Source organism: Bombyx mandarina, chromosome 22 (genome assembly GCF_030267445.1).
Source record: "Bombyx mandarina strain Sakado chromosome 22, ASM3026744v2".
Lineage (NCBI taxonomy): Eukaryota > Metazoa > Arthropoda > Insecta > Lepidoptera > Bombycidae > Bombyx > Bombyx mandarina.
This window is the reverse complement of record NC_143228.1, coordinates 8,644,306-8,668,120: the sequence shown is the minus strand read 5'-3', so window position 1 is coordinate 8,668,120 and position 23,815 is coordinate 8,644,306. Positions and strand designations below refer to the sequence as shown.

The 23,815-nt window shown below is 35.2% G+C and overlaps 1 protein-coding gene across 3 annotated transcripts; it reads right to left on the bottom strand.

Annotated features, from left to right (window-relative positions):
* Window positions 1–98: 98 nt before the first annotated feature.
* Blimp-1 (PR domain zinc finger protein 1) lies at window positions 99–22,985 on the bottom strand. 3 transcript variants are annotated; one of them, XM_089737110.1, is made up of 9 exons: window positions 22,640–22,985; window positions 8,552–8,630; window positions 7,255–7,521; window positions 7,061–7,177; window positions 6,717–6,758; window positions 5,926–6,074; window positions 5,654–5,754; window positions 3,374–5,569; window positions 99–3,158 (listed from the first exon to the last, which is right to left on the bottom strand). In XM_089737110.1, exons 2-9 carry the CDS (start codon window positions 8,558–8,560, stop codon window positions 2,827–2,829), a joined length of 3,213 nt encoding a protein of 1,070 aa, XP_089593236.1. In that variant the 5' UTR covers window positions 8,561–8,630; window positions 22,640–22,985; the 3' UTR covers window positions 99–2,826. The 3 variants fall into 3 exon arrangements, with proteins under 3 accessions (XP_089593236.1, XP_028031798.2, XP_028031799.2); XM_028175997.2 differs by lacking the exon at window positions 22,640–22,985 and adding an exon at window positions 13,683–14,056; XM_028175998.2 differs by lacking the exons at window positions 6,717–6,758; window positions 22,640–22,985 and adding an exon at window positions 13,683–14,055.
* Between the last annotated feature and the right edge of the window lie 830 nt (window positions 22,986–23,815).

Below are 23,815 nucleotides of genomic sequence, written 5' to 3'. Positions count from 1 at the left end.
AATTGCCCGATTGGCATACCAACGGAAAAAATAAGCAATCGCGTCTAGTGACCGACTGCTTTAATCCAGTCGATGGGGTAAGGAGAATAAAACAACAATTTCAAATTTCAAATTTTGTTTGTAATGGATTTGGTGTTGAAAAAGAATCGGTCAAGGTGTACAAAATTACTTGCCTTTACAATAGGTACATGTATAGATGATTATTACAATGTAGTATTTATTATACGCAATATATTTTATTTAAATATAGACGAATGTGTATGCAATAGGTACAAACATTAGCTGAATTAAATATTTACTGATATTATTATTGTTTAATTTCGTGTACCTTGATTAATGTATTGACGATAAGTACAATAATAATTAAGTTCTATATTTCACGTGAGGGTCAGAATATAATATAACCAATAAAATTTTACTTTTTTACTTTAGGACTACATTTAAAAATGTCAAGTTCCGTATTTTTTTGCATAATTATTTACAACGGAGTTTAGCTCAGTACCTGTCTGCTCTTTACTGTATTTCAAACAATAGAACTTTATAACTTACATTCGACATCAACATTTATCATTAACATCATTACATGATCGTTTGCAGTAAATTGTCGAGTTAAGATAAAACTTTTAACTTTAGAATGGTTAAATTTCAAACATTTCTACGTATTTATGAAAGTTAATACAAAAATAGATTCTACACAATATAAGACCCAACAAATGTATCCTATTCCCATTTCATTAATAGCGATAGTATCGATCGAAATACTATTAAAGTAATTCCACAAAACGGAAAATAGACATATTTATGGAATAATAACAATTAATAAAATCTAATCTGTAGATAAAAAACCGTGAAGGAATTCACATGAAAAAGCTACTTGAAAAAACGTGTGTTTTAATTAATTATAGTAATTATTAGAAAGGATCGCTACAGAAAACTTTCTCGAGTTATGACCCAAAGTATGCAACGCGTAATAGAAAACCCTGCTTATTTTATAAGTTTGAATGAAAATAAATGGCTGTAAGTTAAGAGTATATTAACGAATTTTTATTGTATTGAACACAACACCAGGTACTAGCTAATCTTAGATTGGAAGATTAGACCTTAATTTAAAAATTTATGGCTACACGTATTTAAAATACACAATCATGCAGAATCACGTGGATGTTTCTTATTTCAGATAAGCTTTAGCTTTACGAAGCAAAATCCATCCATCCATCCAACAGAAACAAGCACGCAATTCCAGTGCATTTTTCTTGTTTTATTTGAGAAATACGAGTAAAGTTTACAGTTGCAAATGCAATCATAGTGCGTCCTTTGTTGAATTAGTGTATGTCATTTAGATATATTGATTTCGGAGTATAGTTAGTTATATAGAACTTATTAAGTAGAAATATTTAAGTAATAGAGTAAAACTATTTCATGTGATGTGTTGCAAAATTGGCGCCCTGTAAAAATGTGTTAAATACAAATTGTTGCCATTATATCTACAAGGGATCCCGTGTAAAATACTATAAACAATAGAAATATACAAAAGCTTCTATTTGATTCACATTATTTTGCATTTGCATTTTAATAACAATGCTTCAAACAATGCAATCCAAAACTATATCTAACGTTCGCCAAACTTTACATTACAATTTTAATTATCTCAGCCTTTTCGAATAGGAGAATCATAATAACTTGGAAATATACAATAGTATACAAATAAACTTGGTGAAAAATCTTACCAACACATTGACAGGCATTTAAGTATACTTTCAGTTTATCAACACTTCGTAACACAAATCTCATCTGAAAAATGTAGATCTGAATCATTTGTGATTTTTGTGGATAAACTTTGCATCCGTAAAAATAGTCAATATGCCGATAAATGTACCTATAATAATAGTATTTAGTAGTCTGCTAGTGCCCTAAGGCCCTGGAGCATTTAACATACATGACTACTCATCCACTATGTGAAGCACCATTTGTTCTAGCGTAGGGATAATGTACACTTTCCTCGATTTATGTATAATAATTAATATTAGAATTAAGTCGATGCATGTCATGCGCTTACAATCCGATTATTAATTAGGAACAACAATTTAAATACTATCGAAAGTTTTATGAAATAACCTAAAACATTATAAACGTGCTTTTGGCACTTAACACTAATTTTGATTTTCTTTTGAAATGTTTTTTTTTATGATTGCGAAGACACGAGAGCAACGTTTTAGGAAGTCTAATTGGATTAAAATGTGCGACTCTTCCGTTCTTTGGTGAATAAATGTTTTTGTACACAAATTAATGATGACCCAGGAGATAAATCGGTAAATTTAAACAAGCCCCTGACAGATACTACTTGTTTTCCAACATGGTTACAAGCATGGGCCCAAAATATATATATATTTCAATACAAATGTTGTACATAGAAAAAAAAAGGTGTCACTAAAATATTTACAATAGACATTTTATTATAAAAAAAACATATAAAATTGAGCATTAAGTAGAATTAAACAAAAGGCTGCCGATACATCGACCATATTTTAAAATGTTTTACACAAAGACATAGTATCTACATTCTAAAATTATACACTCTGTCCTTAAATGGGATCAACCTTTTTACAAGTACTTAGTACTTTAATCGCATCGCGCTTATTACTAGCAACTATACAAATTTACAACTTACAGTTCATTTTGTAATCTCATAGCCACTGGAAAACCGAGTGAAAATACCCGACTAATGTTTCACACAATACTTATGTTTGATCACACTGGAATCACACACTGCGGCGGGGAATCACATATCCGACGCTAGATTTGGCGGCGGCGATCCTGTTTCCAAGCTCAGGTGCATTCTATGATGAGTGGCTGGCTGGATTCTATAACGCTAGGCCTGGGCTCGGTTCCGGCTGAATTATAATGCGGCTGCTGTTGATCATGATCAGGGGGTGGTGGTGGTGCTAAGGGACGGTATTGTGTTCCGTGGGCTGGCGACAATTGTCCGTGTCCTGACGCTAAGTGCGGTGTGGTAGTGTGTGCGTGTCCTCCCAGCATGGCTTCACTGTGTGACATTGCGACACGCGCCCCACCGGCTCCCACCAGCCCTCCTTGTGATGGAGAGTGCACCTCGTAAGCATCGTGCCCCTCTCTTTCGTGACAGTCTTTGTCGACGTTACCTGTAAAGTGCACGCGAAAATGAAATCGGCCGCGTTTAGCGAGAGCGCAAGTGAAAGTTCACCTACGAAGAGAAAGTGCAACGCGCTGCAGTCGATCTCGCGACTGCTCGTGTATAAATCATTTTTTACATTTTAATTACTGAATATAAAAAGAAACTATGAATTATTTGTTTTTCAAGTGATAGACCAGAGAATTAATGCAATGTGTAACTTACCGATGCATTCAGTGTTAGCTGCGTTTGTGATGGCCAATACTTCTTCAATATTATTTGGTTTACAGCTCGTTGTTTTCCAATGTGTTCGCAAACCAGATGCGCTTATGTATTTTTTGTCACAACCTTGGCAGACGTACGGACGATCGTTAGTGTGAAGTCTTTTGTGTAGTTTCAAATGAACGAATTGTGTAAACTTTTGCATACATAAATCACAAGCATAAGGTTTTTGTCCTGAATGGAGACGTAAATGTGTTTTTAAATTCGATGTAGAAGAAAAACGTTTCTTGCAAATATCACATTGATGTGGCTTTTCTCCAGTATGCACTAAGTGATGTTTTTGTAAATGAGCTAGTTGAGTAAACGATTTATTACATACATTGCATTTGAACGGTCTTTCTCCGGAATGTGTCCTTAAATGGACTTTGAGATTCGACAATTGACCAAAAGTCTTACAACAAACGTTACATTCATAATGCATTTTTCCGTCCTTCTTTTTTAGAGGATAAGGTAAGCTCCTGTACCCCCGAGACGCTTGAGAATTAGGACTAATCGGTGACATCATGAGTCCACAGCTACCATCGGGACTCACGCTCCCATGCGGCGGAAGTACTTGTCCTCCGACATTTCCATTTTGAATCAAACTTAATTGTGAGCAATTCTTAAGTGTAATGACACTTGTTGATGATGACGGATAGTGATGATTACTCTGTCCATTTTGTGATCTATCGTACTGATGTGTTGACGTGACCGTAGGTGAATACGTATTCGGCGGCAATCCTAGCTGAGTTATGATAGTCGAATTCGGCGGGGAATACAAATTGTAAGAATAATTGGGATAATGACTCTCGTAACGAGTTTCCCGAATTTCTCTGATTTCTCTGATTTCACGTATTTCCGTTGTGTGGGGTATCGAGTGAGGCGGTGATGCAGAGTAAACTGGAACAGCATTTGGAGTAGGTAATTGTTGAGGCAGTGGCAGTAAGGATGGCAAGGGCGTTAAATTAGAGCTTGAGTCGGGACTGCATGCGTTACCATATCTTTGGCTTTTCTTGTATGAGTAGGCCATTTCCGTTGGCGAAGAAGGTGGCGGGGTTGCATTGGGTTGACGACGAGTGGGGTCATTATTATTGGTGTCTATTCTGTTTCCCGTGAGTATAGTTTCTAGAATACGTGTATCAGGGGGCGAATACCTCATAAAAGCTGGTTGTGGAGAAGGAGAAAGCGGACCATCTTCATAATAAGGCTTGTTAATGGGCACAACAGTATTTTGTGAAGACTCCAATACGATAACAGTCGAAGTCGCTGGATCTCTTCTCGGTGGTGACAAGTTTTGTGGCATATTGTCTGGAACATCTTCAGCAATAACCAACCCAGTTTCACTTTCACAGTCCATGTCTTTATGGTTTTGATATTGATATGCTCTTGGCATTTTTATTTTCACTTTTCTGTATTCATTACGATGCATGTCTTGTTCCATTTTTTGTACTATGACGGTCTCTTTTGGTTCATTCGTCTTATTGGAACAGTCGAGAACGTAGTTTTCAACATCGGAATCACTTGAATCTTCCGGTGGTGTGAATTCATCATGGTATCCGTTGCTATGATAGCCTTCGTCAGACCGCACCGATCCATCATTGGGAGTTAGTTGATGTTCGTATGATGGTCCACCACAGTGAGTCAACATAGGTGACTTGTTTCCAGGTTTGTCGTGATGGTGTGTCAGAGGTGATGAAACTCTAACATCACGTAGGTGACTTTGAATGGGTGATCGGTTACTTTGAAGTCTCGGGTTTTCTAGTTGGTGTATTACCAATTGAGAAGTGCTTTCTTTATGCTGGTGTATTATTAGCGTTGGGTTTTCTCTATGGGCCATTTTAACTGGAAGTAGACTTCCAGATGCAGACTGTTCGTTAATAATAGGTGTGTCACTATTGTGGACTATATTTGTAGAAATGTCAGTCCGAACTATCGTTCTCTCATTTTTAGCAATGCAACGTGGATCTTCTCTGATTAGAACGTTTTGGTTGTCATGTTTATCACTATTTTCACGTTTTCGCCTGCGACTTGGTATTTCAGCTTCTAATAGTTCTTTTGCATTGGTCAAGCCAAGTACGTATTTCATATGATTAAAAGCGATTTCGGGATGTACGGGGGCAGGTGGCAGGCCGTATGCTTTCTTAATAGTTTCTTCTTTACCTAGAAATAATTATAGAGTTGAGTGTTACGTCTGTATTTTTTTTTATTTTAAAATTTTCTGGTCGTTTGGCTTTCGTAACTTACATATAGAGTATGTAGCTCTTTCTGGATCGATGTCATATCCTAATCTCGTTGCAAAATCTTTACAATACCACACCATTAGCTCTTCATTGGGCATGATGTCCCTGAAAATAATCAAAGAAATCATTACAGTAAATTGATAACGATGAATTATCGATAATTGAATTAATTATATAACGATAATTGAATTGGAACGTACGTCACCTAGTTTATGAAAAGAGAGTTATAATTGCAAATGAAGATCTAAAATATATGTTAAAATTTACAATAAATACCTGACAGTGTAGAAATATATGTGTTCTTGGTGTTGACAAGCAACGAGGTTCATTACTGAGAGCGAATACGCGGAAGCGACGTATCGCATCCAATTGGCGACGCTTGTATCCGACCCATCCAGGTAATAATAATCACTATCTTTGAATATCTGTAATAAAACATAGCATTGTAAACTTTCGTCAATTATTCTAAATACTACTATACTACTAAACACTGCTTACTGGTGGTAGGACCTTTTGTGAGTTCGCGCGGGTAGGTCCCACACCCCTGCCTATTTCTGCCATGAAACAGTAATGCGTTTCGGTTCGAAGCGTGGGGGTTGAGATCTTAGAACTTATATCTCAAAGTGGGTGGTGCATTTACGTTGTAGATTGTCTATGGGCTCCACTAACCACTTAAAACCAGGTGAGCTGTGAGCTCGTCCAACCATCTAAGCAATAAATAAAAATATAATAAGAAGACGTTTGTGTAATTTGTTTGTTGCATTAAGACTTAATTTTAGTATTTTTTGGTCATTATTTATTCCCGTGGCATTTAATAACGCTTCGATTTCTCGTGCAGTTTATTCATAACAGGCGTGCAATTGATAACTACGCACGCTTAACATTGAGTCAAGGACGCGATGCAATATCAATCGAGAGGAAATATGGGACGCAAAAGATAACGAGCATTTATATTTTAAACTGTGTTCAAAGCTGTAAGAATTAAATACTAGAGTCACTTTGGAAAAGAGAAGATAAAAAAGTAGTACAGATACAACCACCACATAAATGTCAAAGCCCATTCTCACCTTAATATTTCCGTATGTATGATGTCTGACAGTTTCCTGTACCTGGCCCAAAATAGAGGTTTTATGTTAGTCGAGAAATATTGAAGTGCTTCTTAAACGGAAGGAGGCGACAGTGTAAATGAGTTATTTAGTTCTGTATATCTAAAACTTAAAAAATATGCAGAACAGATGTATGTCTAAACGCATTGTAATGAATAGTGAAACTAAATAATATTTACAATAATCAAGCCATTACCTCAGATGCAACTAAAAGAATGTAAAATAGGGAATAAATGAAAGGGATTACACTATTTTTACTGGGCATATATAATAATATGGATTTTTTACATAGTTTTCATACTCACTCTCCAGTAATAACGCCAAGAAATTTTGTCGTTAGGTTTATTTGGGGTTCTAGTTCCCTCAAACGGCCCGAAACGCGTTCCCCGTGGTATGACACCAATGCTCCATACTCCTTCAGTCTGGAATTTAAAAATATTAGGAAATTCGGTTTTTTTATACAAAACGCTTATAAGTATCAATGTTGATAGTAAAGTACCGGTGTATTTGGCGTCGATAGCACTGCAGATGGTCGTAAAGTTAGACTGCGCGGGAGTGTCTTTTCAGCTCTGTTTAATGTTCCCCTTTCGCATGGTACGTCGGGGACTATGTACACAGTTAGCCTTTCAAATTCTTCCTCACGCATGCGTGTTACATCGTAGGCTCCTGAGTCTGGTACTGCTGTAAGCCGGCCGAGTCTTTCAGGGCTATTCGCGTTGTTGCTGCGGCCCACCACTGTTGTACTTGGTACTTCTTCGCTATTTGCCTGAAGATAAGGTTTTGACTTTAGAAATTTAGTATATTCAAAGATATAGACTTTAATATATTCAAATATATAACGTACTTTTACTTTCTCGACAATTTTGACTTAAGCGTAAAACAGGCACTTAAGAAGTCGCCTTAAGGACAGGGAAACATAGAAGCTTGATAATGCATTTTCAATTTTACACGAATGCAGCAATTCCAGTTTTAGCTCAATTTGGAAGCTATTTCTATGCAGACAGGGTTTATTTTATTTAGGAAGAAAGGTACTATTACGTTCGATAAAGGGGCGGTGCCACTACTGACCCAGTTTTGCGAAAAGTGCGCACTTTTAACTGCGCACCGACACTTCCCGTTTGGGAATTTTTGAACAAGTATTAAAAATACAGAATGAAAAGAAAAGACGACCACGGAAGGGGAAATTTTGAATGGATTAAATATATAATTTGATTTATAACTGTACATAAAACATATACGCTGATTTACAATTGGGACATTATTAAAAAATACGTAAGGACCTAATAATCACTGAGAGAATCGTGGCTAATTTCTAATTATGATTTTAACAATGTATTGGACTACAAATTGATTCTCCTGTTGATGAGGAGCCGATATCAATTTTTAACTTTAACTGTATTTTCTTAATGCCTGGCCTTTCGGAATTTCGCCAATTATAAACCGATTTGAGATTTTATTATTATTATTCAAACAGGAATTTTATCAAAGTCGGCACAGTAGTTTGGTTGTTAAATAAAAATAACTGGAATTTATTTGCTGTCGAAATTGTGCATTTTATTGCACTTAACCTAATTAGATTTCGTATCTTTATTTTAGTTGTTTTGTATTTGATAGCCATTTATGCTTATTCTGATACTTTGTGGTTGCACTATGCGTGAAAACCTATAATTAGCGACGAACAGCTAAACTGAAACCTGTTTCTGTTAAAATATTTTATTATTTTTTATTATTTTAAATGTTAGTTTTCTTAAACAACTTAATAAATAAGCTAAACATATTGAAATATATATACTTACGAGTCTCATTTTGATTAATCTTTTGAAAATGTTCAATGTTCAACGTTCATTATTTTCTTAGTGTATTGAGGAAGAGTACCTGTGAATAAAAAAATAAAATTAGGTATTTAAGGACTTCACATATTGCTTTTACTCTCTACAATAGCTGCCTCGATTTTGCGGTAAATAGATCACTGATAAAACCTTAGGGCTCATTAGGAGTGCGAAGGTATCACGATAGATCATTGGACTGCTATAACAGCGACATACTGGTGGAACTGTTCCACTAGGATTTACAATCTAGCCTAGAACATAGGAGTGGACTGGATGAGGAATGGACGACTGATAGAGAATTCGGAGTTCCATATCACTAATCATTATGGAATTATATTGTATTTCATAATTAAGGTTTTGAGCTAAAAAATTTTCAAATTAATTTGAAAAAACAAACAAAGAATTATTTTTGTACTAAATTATACTTTTACCAACAATGTCTTTAATTCTCTTATAGGCAGGCTAAGGAGCCTACGGTTAAGCTAAGCGTGAGTTGTCATCGTTGCTTATAGACATTGACAATGACAGGAGCACCGGCACGTTTGAGCAACATATATAGACATACATATGTAAACTTTTACTGTTTAATTTCGTTTTCAGTCAGTTTTATTTTATTATTCAAGAATTTTACTGTTTTCAAAGCCACGGACGAGTAAGATGTTATAGATTGATATTTGAATACTGTGCTTCAGTATATAAAGCACCTGAAGTGCCCGTAGTCATCGTCGTCATGTCAAACTAAAATCAGCCACAGCTTGTTCTAAAAAAGAAGTTACAGACAAAATACAGAAACTATGTTGCCATATATATAGGCATGAGTTTTATAGACTACACAAGAAACTAATAGATATTTTATAGACCACACAAGAAACTAATAAACTAGACGAGGACCTAAGAACTGTTAGTCTAGTATATGCCGCTGTGAGATCCTGTGATTGTATTCTCATACATACGGACTTATTATATTTATTTTGTGTTTTAAATTCACTAATGTATTGCATATGTGAATGGAACTATTCCCATTACAAACATGCCATAACGTTTTTAATTTTATTGCAAAAATGGACTTTGTGTATGTGCCAATTTGTCAATGTGTACATAGAACACGGAATTAGCAGTTTTTTGTTCAATTAAATAACCGCGAACGCCGAAACGTCTCTTATGTTTATATGAGTATTTACTATTCAATACATTTTATAACATTGACAGGTTGAGATTGCAGAAATAATGATTCTTTGATAAACATAGTTTCAAATGAATTTACGAATAGCTATACCTATGTAAATTATTTGAGCATAGAATGACACCAACTGAACTTTTCCACTGAATGATGTAGCAAATCACTAAGGGATTCAGAGGAGAATGAGCTTTAGCATTATCTGAGTATTTTATCAGCGTATTGCGATTCTTAACCGGAATTAATTATGGTGCCGTATTGTGAATCCAGACGGATATGTACCACCATCCTGCCTATTTCTAGGTTCCGGTTTTAAGTATGGGACAACCGTTAGACAATGTGAATGAGAATCTACCACATGTCTCGGAGAGGACAACGGTAATCACGTTGTTATGTCTGTGAGCATCGGTGATCATTTTACATCAATTAGCTCATGAGATGGATTAGTCAGCTTAGCTCAGAACATCAACAAAAAATAGGTTGATTTTTTTTATCTTCTATATCGTTCCCTCACTATTGAGGATCGGGGCCACATGTGACGTTCTTCCACTGTGTTCGATCATGGGTGGCATGGATCGCATAGTACAGACTACCATCAAGTCTTTTTTTATAAATGTCTTTAAAAAACATACAAATCATTTATCGACTGTGAACTGATATATTTAAAAGGCTTATATATCGTCAAGCAACATTCTTGAAAGCCCGAAATTCGGTTTCACAATCACGGAAGAGTTGTGTCGCGGTTGACGACATTTATCCATGAAAAATACATTTTGTTTACAAGCCGGCGCCGCCGCCATTTGACATTCAAATCGTTACGATTGCGCAAACGTTGATTTTAACTCGGAATTGTAAACGTACGCTGCGTTTGTAATGATTTATTTATGAGTTTTGTAAGCGCTCGAATGCATTAAATATATTGTTGACAATTATGTGGGTTGCTTCAAATATTACTAGCTTTCTCTTTTCTAATTCTATTTAGAGATTGATATACAATTTTTTTATTTAAAGTACCTACTAATGTAACGTGTTTATTACGTTTGTTCATTATATGAAGCAGATATTAATAATAAGTTTTTCTTAATTTCCGGTATTACAGCATATTCATACCGTTACAGTATTTATCGGAATCTAAAACTCGGAGCGACTATGATGAATCATCATTAGTATTTCTGAGTACACCTTATCGTAGTTCGTTCGTTCATAAGCTTCGCGTAAGATTTCAACAGAAAAAAGCTATCCAGGATTGAAAGAAAGGTAGATTTTTTATTTACTCGAGCAAGCAGCTAATTTCTCAATGGCAACCATCTCCATTTGCGAAAGGTACACGTCATTGTTTTGTAATTAATATTATGACATGATTGCTTAATAGGTATTATGTTTTGTTTTGTTTATTAGCTATCATTGTTCACGTGTCATTTATTCGATACATTTGTCGTTTTTTAAGTCGTTTGGAAATTTAAGACAAAAATTCTGGGATACTATCATCCACGTCATCGCACGCTGAAGCGCGAGTTTTTTCAATAAAGCAGTGCATTTTGTTTTGTCACAGCTATGCGTAGACGTCCACTGTCGTGGTGTATCACATCACTACATAGTTAGTATAAAACAAAGTCGCTTCCTCTGTCCCTATATCTGTCTGTCCCTATGTAAGCTTAAATCTTTAAAACTATGGAACGGATTTTGATGCGGTTTTTTTTAATAGATAGAGTGATTGAAGAGGAAGGTTTATATGTATAATAACATCCATTAAATAACTGTTATTTTTGAGGTTTCTAATGTGTTTCGGAAGCGAAGCGAGGGCGGGTCGCTAGTATATAATAAATTGAATAAGTGTATGATAACTAATAGGTCCCGTTGTGTAGGGGCGCCCGCGTTCCGCACGTGACCGTCAGTTATTGCGCAACGCGCTCGCGCAATATCACGGCGCACGCAACTTGCGCCCTCCGTCAACATAGCAACGTACCTACATTGTAAACATCCGTATTTAGGTAATGTTTATAATGAGAAACTTCGCTTTTCACATTCGACAGGCCGATTTTGTGGATTTAAAAATAATCTTATTATACAATAATTATTTCCTGTTTTAGAAGTTCAACGTAAAAAATTACGGATAGTTTTATGGATTTTGTTACGTTAAGCCTTTTATGGTCAGGTTTTGCTAACCAGCGAAAAATTCTATATTTTCTCGTGCGTTTTCCAAAGCAACACTTTCACGATTTAAAAATACAGTTCGCCGATGTAAAAAAAATTGAAAAAAAAAAACTTTAGCTCTCTTTATTATTACAATAATTGATTAATTTACTATTGCCAAATTTAATTGTAATTTAATAAGTTAAGCATTTTCTCTGATCGCTTATGTAGTGTATTGACCAAAGAAAATTAAACATCAAAAGAAAATGAACGTGATATTGAGTAAACGTAATTTAATTACTACAAATAATAATCTGTGAATAGTTAGTAGGTAGCGGGTGAGTGCGGGGAGGGGCGCGGTGCGGCTGAGCGCATCGGCGCGCTCGCACCAGGAAGCAAGCAACCTTGGCGCATCATCATGCACTTGCACTTGAACTTGCCCTTTAGCTAGCACGTTGTTTGCGCGTTACATCGGCAACTACAGTAATATTATACATATAGCCAAACAGATTAATATTAGAATTTTTTTTATATATTTTTTTAACAACTATCTTTCACCGTTTTTTTTTTACATTAAATATAATATTACTGACTCAGTATAAGTTCTTATGTTGCGTTTGATTTCAAAATTTTACTTAAACGGAAGGCAGACGAGGTGCGGTTTAATTTATCTAATCGTCATGGTCATGGAAATATACTGCACGATGAATTTCAACTAAGTTTGTTTTAGTATCTTCTAATGTAGTATCTACAGTGAATTACATTAGTTGAAAAATGAATGTATTTGAAAAGTTTAATGACGGACTAATTTTGCTGAATCTCCTTGTTTATGTGTAGCATTGAACTTCGCTATGGTATTGCGATTATTTAAACTGCCATTAGGTGCTGATGAGTCTACGGTCATCTTGGTGTATAGAGTACGATCACTGTGGACACCAGAGATACCAAAACAGCCGCACCTGCTGTTAAAATATCGATCGATTAGTCGTTGTTTTCAAATGCATATTTTAAAATTTTCTTCATTTTCTAAGACATAGGTTCTCAAAGATTTTATGTAGGGAATTTCTAGCGAGATATTTAAAACTGTTTTTGAGTTTATCAAACCAAAGGCGACACCTTTAATCTAAGTTTTTCAAATCATTTGAATAAGTTACAATATTATCTTTATATGATTGCAACAGGAACGCTAACCTTGTAGTCTAATAATAATTTTATACGTAGATGCATTTCCATATCTGTTGCTTTACCTACGCAGATATTATGACTATGTTTTGTCTGTAGGCACTAACAAATATGATTTATAAACACGGAAAACACATGAGAAAAATGTTTTATTGCTGATTATCAATGTGCAGCAGTAATTTAGTAATATTTTTATGAAGCACTATCAAATAGTTAAAAATATAATTTGAATCTTAATTTAGAGACATTTATTATTTATTGTCATAGAAAAAAGAGTTTGAAATTAATAATGAATATATGACAGCAAAAAATTAATACGAAACTTAATATCTGCAAGAAAATTCCTGAGGTTATTTGCAGTGGTACCTTTGAAATTTAAATGTGGTAATAATCTATGTTTTTTTGGTAGTGTTTATATGTATAACAACTACAGATATTTAAATTAATGTAATAAAGTTAGGCTTTTTGTGATTTTGTAATCGGCTAAAGTTCTCAATTTTTAATAACGTTTCCCGTATTATGATGTTAGGAAACATTTTTAAATTGACCGATAAATTATATTTATTCTAAATACGAATAATTTCATAAAACTGTTTGAATACTTACAACTATACAGCCTTTAATGCATTCTCGCTATTAATTTAAATGTAATCAGCGTGATAACGTCTTGATGAACAGGGTCGTATTGTCTTTGGTGTCGAATTAATAAGAATGCGTTTTTTACCGAAAAAGCGCAATATCGAGTGACTTTAAATATTCGAGGAGTATACGAAGTGCTAGCAGAGGAACAAGAGGCCGGACCCGTCTCATTTCGGCGCGTAGAGCAAGTTGAGGCCCTCACGCGCGGTTCGGGCAGCCGCGGACGAGCGTGTCTCCCGGCGAAGAAACCACTCGTCGGCGAAGCTCGGTGCACATTATGCAACGCGGAGGCCGTCGGGCTGCCGACCTGCCTCACATCTGCTCGCCGCCCGCCGAACACTGACTCGACGCCGACGCCGCTATGCCCACCGACCTAGATGCACTTTTACGACGCCTAGAATGCAATAGACACACATATTCGCGTCTCGTTCCGATAAACGCATAGGCGACGAAAGCGGCGTGTGACAGAGAATGCGGACGAATTTGACAGCTAGTGCAGTGAGTGTTTCGCATTCGCACTTCTAGTGCTGTTGATAACGACGAGCGGGATGGCAAAATGCATTACAGCCGCGGTCTGCATTCAAGTTCATTACTTCCGTAGTGTGAAGAGCGGCCACGGAACTCGCCATGACCGTGCTCTGGATCGAGCTGGACCTATTTAATTTTCATTTTATGTTTATTAGCATTAGTTTCATCTCGTTATAGTTGAACTGTTTATTAAATTTATTATTTTATCAAAATTTCACAAAATAATTTAAATTTTAAAAAACAATTCCAAATCGTTTAAAAACTTTTTTCTTGAATAGCTTTTGCAAGTCTTAACTATACCAATCAAACATTTCATTTGGAATTTCTGGAAAAACTCTCGCGTTAAAATGTTTTCTAACACTTTTTAGGTATCTCTTACCGCATCATATCATATAATTACGTATCAGGTGATTTTAAAAGTTGAAAATAAGGCAAAAGCGAGTGAAGTGAGAACGGTAGCGAAAGCCATGCCAGGGCGGGCGGCGGCGGTGGACGCAACGCGCCTCCTCGGAACACGCTTTCACTCTCACGGGTCGACGACACAGCCCGTAAGCACCCTTGCCGTACATTCGCGATTGTAAGTCTGTGTTTCATTTAATACTAATTACACACTAAAATCAAATAAGAAAAAAATCTTGAAATTACATTGCAATTGAAATATAATACATAATACATTTTGTGTTTATTAAACTAAAATTTTTTGAATTATGTTGCCTAAAATTCATAGTAGAGACCGATCGAATTTTTTAGTATTCTATGAATGAATAACAAATTCGAATTCGGTTATAATCCGATGTTGATTTGATCATTTGATTGTATTCTGTAAACAACATATATCGGTCTCTAAGTACATACTAAAGCAAGCATCCTAGTTTATATTTTAGTTGGTTGTAAAATTTAAAGACGACTGAAACAGACAAAACGCAATAAAGATTTATTCTCATGTTACTTCGTGTTGAATAATAACGTGATTAGGTTTAAATGCCTTTTCAAATTTTAATATAATTATTAAATACACATGTCTGGACGCCTATAGATAAAGTTTTTTATTATTGTCGTGGTATAAATTTGTACATTATTAGCAGCTATTTCTTTAGTTATTAGCGGAAAATTTACACAATTTCGAACATGGCACATATTCATTTCTCGGTCTACAGATAGCCGCATAACACAGATTTGTAGCTGGTACCAAAGTCTGTATGTCGATGACCTACCGTAATGTCTGGCATCGGCGTGATCTACCCCAAGGAATGGCCCTTTTTCAGTTTCAACCCTATAACGCACCCCGAATGCTATCGATTCAGACAGCTGCTGTTTGGAGGCTGTATGTACTAGTCTCTCGACAAATTGGGACCGTTCATCAATTTAACCGTGTTTATTACTGCTGTGATTTGTTAAAATTACTATGGATTGTTGGTAATATTTATATTCTATTCGCCCCTGCTTATCAATTTTAAATATTTATTATTTTTATATATATTTATAAATAAATAAAGATCACAGTGAAAAAAGCAATTGAATTTTAATAAGGTAGATGAGCATATGGCTCATTAGATGGTTAGTGATCAGCATCGTTCTTAGAAATTAGACGTTTGGGTTGATTAGGGCTGTTCAATTTAAGGTGGATTTAAGTAGGCGGTTTTTTTTATGAAACGTGTAAGATTGTAAGAACATTTATGTTAAATCGAAATAACCTACGATTTATGACTCTTTGCATTCGAAAACAAAATTAGTTGATTTAAGCTGAATTAGGGCGTGAAATGAGACTGCCATTAAGAAAATGCAATTTTCCAGCGGCGGAGGCTTAAGTGGTATCAAAACACTGAAATCTTCCGGGGTGAACGTCCGCGACTGCCTCGTCCCACTACACTAGTCCCCGCCACCCGGCGTCGCACGTCTCACTCGCTCGCCGGCGAGCCCGCGCGAATAAATCGCACACTGCGCTCGTGTGCGCCGGGAAATGCGTTTACGGTGCAAGTATTGGGTTTGGGGTCGATGACATTTTCACTAATTTTCTCGGAGCCCGTAAAATTACATTCTACGATATTGTCTATTATCTAACGAAATACGTATTAGATGTCTATGGTTACAAGACAAAATCATTTCATTAACTAATAAGAAATGTAAATAATTTCAATTGAAAACATAAATTTAACTTTTTTGATAGTGTGACGTTTTATATGTATTAATAACTGTCACATTAAAAGTTTTATTTTGAGAGTGATGAAAATTTGTAATAATTGTCTATGTACCGGAAATGGAAATATATTATCGATAAAGCGATAAAATGCGCCCGGTTTACTTGTACTTATGACATTCCGCTGCGGAATAATCCTTACTGATGAAATGAAATGCTTACCATTTTTTCAATGATTTACCGAAATAATTATATAGCTATTATTTGTTCACAAACAGCTTTTTTGGTGAAGGCATAACATATTATAACATAAAGAAAGCCGCATAATACATTTGACCTACCATAAAAATTTGTAGTCACTTATAAGCCCGCATAGGTATCGCTAGCAGTCATATATTTAGTATGAAAGACAGTATACTTATTAATTGGAAATAAGACTTGAGATGTGTGACAGCATTTTTCGGCTCGTGGAATTATGGGCTAATAATTAAATCAAATTAAGTTTCAAATGAATTGGATTAAGAGATTGAGCCGATGTTTATTGTATTTGATTTAATTATTTTAGTGATATTGCTAATAGTAGTACTAAAGCGAATTCTCTTCGGACGACGAAAGATTTTATATCTAAATAACAGTGTTTCTGGAAAAATAAGCCGGCTGAAATATTGAAATTGTTTTTGATAGAAGCATTGAAATTACCAATAAATTACTCATTGCTCAGTCAAACCTAGACAAATTTAGGTTCGACTGATTAATGCGTAATATATTCGATTTTTGTTTTAGTTATTATATATTCGCAATATACATGTTTACTATTAAAATTCAATTCAAATCGCATGAATACTGATAAATATAAAATTATTTTTGACATACAAATAACTATATTTATAAGTATATTTGTTTTTAATAAATAGTACTTAATCAATAATATTTGAAATTTAAACAGTTACATTGCATATTTTGATTGTGTTTCCTTTGCAATTCAAAAGGTAGCATTGATGTAGCAGCCGCTATTGATTCCATCCGGTATAAGGTATGGTGTTTGTCTATTATATAACTGTGGTGGTGCCCGCAGTACAAGCTCGATTTCTCCCTTCTCAGCGTAGGCTTTCATTCCCATTCATGTTTTTTTCCTACTCTGACAAACTAAGCCCCCATAGTTGCCTCCTGCTCGTCGAGTTTCAGTGTTGATATTGCTATATATGCGCATGCACTAGACCTAGCCCAATGCAGCGAATTTTGCGTAGGTTCGTTGCCCTCCCCTACATCTATACGTACAGTTCCTAGTCTGCCTAGCAACACAGACATGTGAAGAGTTGCGTGTATATCTCACATAGTGAAATATCCTAGTTATTGTTTTCTTAAGTATCGGCTGAACAGTTTTTTCGCACAATACGAATGTGCAATTTATTTTGTCGGCGTACTTTTAACAAATGGTAAAAATATTGAAGGTCGTTTAAATTATATTACAATGGCACGTTTGTCGAATGGTTTTGGGTTTATGGCAGTTTGCGGCAACAATGCGGATCTTGCACTAAAAACCATTTGCACAAATTGCGCTTAGTTTTTACTAAAGTTGATGGGTTTGTTTTTTAAAGAATACCGTTCAAATGCATTGTCAAAACTGTACATAAATTAAAAAGTGCAACCTTTAAGTGAATGGCAAAAAAATGCTGTTACTCGAAAGTCACTATTAGTTGTTGTTTAAATAAATAAGTTTTGATGTTAAAATTCTCATAAATTTGTTACTTGATAGGATCTTTTTCGTTCCAGTACTTTCCGCGATTACTCATACGCGTACGTCACATCAGGAGTGTGACCGCTATGTTCTGGAAATTCTTCGAAATCGGTATTATTCTGAACAGACATTGAAGCAAAACGAGTGCACAGAGGTGTGAAGTACTAGTCTAGAATGTGGCTAGGGTCAAAAGCCGCGCAGTATGTCAGCGTTTAGTATTCCGTGAGTCGGGCTCGGGCCGACTAACGGGACCGGTCGCCCGTCTACACAGGCCTTTACTTTCATCGATCGAACGAACCGCATCGTCGTCGGTTTACTTTCCTTTGTTAGTTTTAGGTTCTGCATATAACTCGTATATCTATTTTACATCTTGCTCATTTATATAATATCGTTTGAACTAAAAAGCGGATAATTCGCGGCAGCTAAATAATTTTCAAACAGCTTTATGATTATGTTTTGTGCCTCCATAATTCGGTCATATCGTAAAGACATTATTTACGGTTACAAATATATAAAAGGTACAAAAGGAAAAAATCAAGTGTATGGTTAAATAGCAGGTAGAGAACGAAAAAAAAAATGGTAAGCCCAACGGGTCCTTTGTGGGAGAAGGTACCGTTAGATTCATTTGTGTAGATTATTCAACAAGAAATTTTAATGTAATCTGGCAGCTTGTTTTTTTTTTATCAATAACACGTTGTTTGGATATATATTTTAATAGAAAACATGTAAGTTTGTATGAGATGGAAAATCTTCATATTGTATGAAAAACACCGTCGATTGTATGTATAGTTACTTTATAAATATGTTAATTTAAATGTTTTGGAACAGTGCTAAATCATAAAGATCATTGATCTTTGCGCGTGATGTATAAAGTGACTGTCTCTCCTTTCAAACCGGAATGCGTGAATGCTTCCCGGCAGAAAATACGCAGGATTGTTGTTCTTACAAGCGCGGTCTCACAATGTTCCCCACCAAGTGGTATGGCGTAATTACGCAAATTAATAAAATTTACGAATTTGTTTTTTATTTTATTACTGTCTGGCAATAGAATCGTCGGTCGGAAATTCAGATATCATTCCTTTTACACATTGCAACCTAAAAGCTAACTAATGAAAGTGAACCAAAAAGAACTTTGTTTTATAATTATTTGGGGGAAATGGGGTCTTTATTTTATGTTACAAATCACATTGATGTAGATGTATAGAGCTTGAGCGTATTTACAAATTCGACAAGTATCGTTCGATAACAGTTTGCTATTACGGCCGCCGGAAGGTTCGTGACACACATAGCCTCTCTATGCCCGCAGGACAATCATCGTGTTGGACGTAGTGATTATTCACTCAACGATCGTGCCATTGATATTTTAACAAACACGTGCTCACTGCACTTCCTGCAACTTTACTTTCATAACTGATTACGAATGTAAATTGGACGAATGAATTATTTGAATGATTCATATGTCACAGAAATGTTAAATATATTCATTAAATTGGCGTTTAGGAGATTTTTCTAAGCACCAAGCATATCTGAATATTGAAGATACTGAATTAGATAGTCAACAGATTTTAATAGTGTTTCATATAAATGTGTCATATTTTGTTTGTAATAACAACAATCGAATTTTCTTCCCGATTTGTTGATGAAACGATAAAAACATATTTAGATTTGCTATTTGTAAATAAATTTAAGCCCAACTTAGTTTAACACCAATCAATAGTGTTATTCTAATTGTTTTTATCGTGTTGTTTTATTACTTAATTTCTAAACGTTTGTCAATCATTCTAAAAATATTGAGATTTAAATATTCCAATTAAGGTATGTTTATAACATTCAATGATTATTCGCAATACCATTAAACAAAGTGGTATATCGGGAAAGGTCACTTACACTAGAGTTACTCAAGCAAGAAAAAGGGCTATTACATAATGGGTGCGTGTGCGCCCCGGGCCGGATAGCGCGGTACCGTTGCTTCGAAACAGGTTCCACGCATGATGCAGCGACCCCTCCCGTCCCCGACCCACCGCCTGCTTGCCTGCACTCCACATTTACTTTCTAACCATCAAGGACCTTCCTGGCACGCCTACGCAGCAACTTTACTTAAGGTCAAAGCTAAGTTGCCTTCATCGTATGTTGTAACATCGTCTACACCCAACAGGACATGATGATTTAATTTTTATTACGAATAGGTCATTTTAAAGTTGATTGATAATTGCAATTTATCATTAGCCAATTTAGCGGTCCTTAGTAGTTCAGAAGGGCAGAGTGCTCCTGTTGTCTATTGCCGACGGAATGTCTTACTGTCAGGTGGGCTGTAACTGCGTCTGTCTTCGAAGGCAATAAAAGATTTTTACATATTTGTTACGTGTGGCAAACATAAAATGACATTCTCCTACAAATTTTTTTTCTAAACTTACAAATTGCAGTTATAAAAGTTCATTATTTATTACAAGGGATGTACCAGCTTATTTATGGGCGAACGAAAAATTAAAGTCAAATCTTAACTGTATAAATTGATATTATGTGACGTTCCAGATTGAGCTCTATGTTGTTGTGTGTAAATGTAAAATCGCATAAGCGAAAGCGGTACGAAGTGGAGCCGAGACTTGAGTGCGCGGTTCAATGACCGAGTTTTCACGCGTTTGACAGCCTTCTGTTATATCATCGGTCGTTGTCATTGTCATTGCCGAAACTGCGACCGCTGACGCGTATGCTAATTTGCAACTTCGGCAGTTCTAAGTGAGCTCAAAATCGTTTGTTAACGATATTCCACTCTATCTACTCATACAGTATTTGCGCTTGATGTGAATCAGATACGCGTTTCAATTTAAGTAATTTATTATAACTTTACATTTTAAAGTACATGTTGTGTTTTGTGACAATATACGTCCCATATTCGATTTTTGTCGTATTGAATAACAATAACACCTATGATTATTTCATGATTATTTTATTGATTTGAAATTACCTTTAAGGATAGTGATAAGTGACCAGTATTTACTGTACCACGTGGTGCGAATTTGTTTCGTTATCAAGGTCTTTGTTAAAAAAAATGTTCTTCGAGGTCAGGGTACGTTTATTCATGCTTTGAATTTGTTTTAAGTATACATAAGTCATATAAGAATGAAATCTGTTAATAAGGGGATACGCAGTTTAAAAAAAAACTCGTCTTCCATAATTAGTCTTAATTTCTTGGCAACATATTTTCCGATTCATTCCATTACAATATGTATTCTGCTTAATCAATTATTATGAGAAATGAACGTAATAGTTTTTGGCCGGCAAAATGTATGTAATTGTTCAACGATTTAGGGTGTTACGTGTGCGGGTAGATCACGTGGGCAAAATGCTTAGCCTTGATTTTGAACTCGGCAAGTTCAAGGCTCAGTCAGTTTTTGCAAGCCGAATCGCGCTTCCAACAATAGTTGTGGCTGTGTGCGTCCATTACCCGGCGCGGGCTCGCATGCTGTGATTGCTATAATTATACGTTGAAAAACAGAACGATCCATTACTATGACGTAATTTACTCATCCTTATTCAATATTGTTATTCGTTTTGTTCTCGATTTGATTATGTCTCGTTGAATTTTTCTTAACAGTTGAATATGGTTTGGTGTGTATTACGAGAAGATAGATAATTTAGAGCTCTCCGTCTAGTGTAAAACGGTTGATTTTATCTCTAGCAGTGATGTTTTCAACAGCAAGCTGGAGAGGAATCAAGCGAGAGTATAGGTTGTTTAGTATAGAGGTCGCGCTTAGCAGATTTGTAGGGAAATTTGATGAAAATTTAATTAATATTAATTCATTGGATAGTTGGTTTATCAGTGCTTAACGCATTTGAATATGTTTATAGTCTAAAATAAATTTCAATTATTTTCGTGATAAATAAAAATAATGGGTACATTGTAACACTAGTGTTACATAAAAATACTAGTCTTAGAATGTATTCTTGAAATAGAAGATTTTAAATTATGTAAAATGATAAGACGATAAAGTAATTACTTATAATTTGGACAACTAATTCTAAATAAAAAATTAGTTGTCGTAATGTTTAATTCCACATAATATCATGATTTACTTTATCCATACTATATAAGTATGAATTAGTACTAATGTGCAAAATGGAATCAAAAAAATTCAAAATAATGATTTTGTTTTCCTTAAAGACTATTGTGAAGTCATAATAACTAGTATTATTGTTAGTAGATTAGAATTTAAGTTTAACTTAAGAACAAAATATCATTTGAATTTTATCTTAAAAATAATCCACCCACTGTCTGGAAATACAGCTTTATCAAGTATCTTTATGACTATAGCTTATTGAAGATTTAAAACATTAAAATATAAATACATTAGATAGCTAAAGAAACCGCCAATATATGCGCAATCTTAAAACCAAATGAGTCTTCAGCACGCGTTGAAGTCTTTTCATTGTAATTTATTTGTAATCTTTACAGGATTATATACAATAAAATATTTAATATAAAAATATAACTAAAGTATTAACAAAAAAAATTATACAAACCATTGAGTAGAAAAAAAAATCGATGAAAATTCGAAGAAAAATCCAAATCGTGAAATCCTAGTGGAAAATCTTAGTTTTTCACAGCACTTAAATTTAAATCCACACGTCACTTAAAAGGTCACTTAAAATTAAGGCAAAATAGTAAAAATAAGTCTTATGTTGAGATCTAAGTTGCTTTCAGTCTAGATAAATGCAAAACGTAACACTAATGATATCGCGATTAGAGGGTCATGTTGGAGCGTTCTGCGACACTGCGTGGCGCGCCGACACCTCCGGATAACTGATAAAATATAGCTCGGTTCATGGTCGGAGACGTCCTTCCTGCGCGGCTATCCGTGCACAGCGTCCGCTGCGGCGTTACCTGCGCCCGCGCTCCACAGCGCTGCTCTTCCGTGCTCCGGGTGAATGAACTGCTGCGAGCGAGCGAGACAACGACAGGCCCCCCGCACCGCACCAGCCCGCCCTTGCCCAATGCCATGGTCGAACCTCACAATTTTTCCCATCTGGAGCCAAGGTGATCTAGAAAAAGTGACAAATAACGTTTATCAATCTGGCCTTTATACATACATATATACACATTCATAATTATGTTTATAACATAATCAATTTTTCGTTGGGGGTAAACTGACAATTAGTTTTGTATTATGTTTTTATTAATGCAACAATTTGACTGTGTGAATCATGCACAGATTATCTACAATAGATAAATCCTGAAAATAGAGTTAGCTTTAATCTGCAAACTTCTTATCTATGTTTGTCAAATATATTGTAGTAGTGCTGTTTTATGCCTGTAATTTTGGAGGTATTTTTTAACATAAAATGTCATATCTACGAATATAAAATAGCTGTGTCGAAGAAACTTAAACTTTTGGACTTTTTGTACTTAAACACTAGCCTATAAGCGTGATCGCAGAGTTACCATTTAGCGTCCTATTTGAACTAAATTCATAAAAGCTAATTGAAGGAACCGGTACTATGATATTCGCCCAAGCTGTTCAACAAGCTAGGTGCTTATTTTTTTAAAATATTTATATATTTAAAAATGTTAGTTAAAATAACTGTCATCATGAGGTGGGCGGCATGGTCGTCTTCTACAAAGGAACTAAAAGAGGTGACCTGCTACTGTTTGTACATTCATAAATTTATACATACTATGTTTAGATTTATTTATTGCTC

What these genes read in the sequence shown, in the direction of transcription:
- Blimp-1 (XM_089737110.1), bottom strand. An exon ending in TATCGACGCCAAATACACCG is followed by an intron (nt 7,178 to 7,254) that starts GTACTTTACTAT and finishes TTTAAATTCCAG; the next exon opens with ACTGAAGGAGTATGGAGCAT. An exon ending in AGCTAACACTGAATGCATCG is followed by an intron (nt 3,159 to 3,373) that starts GTAAGTTACACA and finishes TGCACTTTACAG; the next exon opens with GTAACGTCGACAAAGACTGT.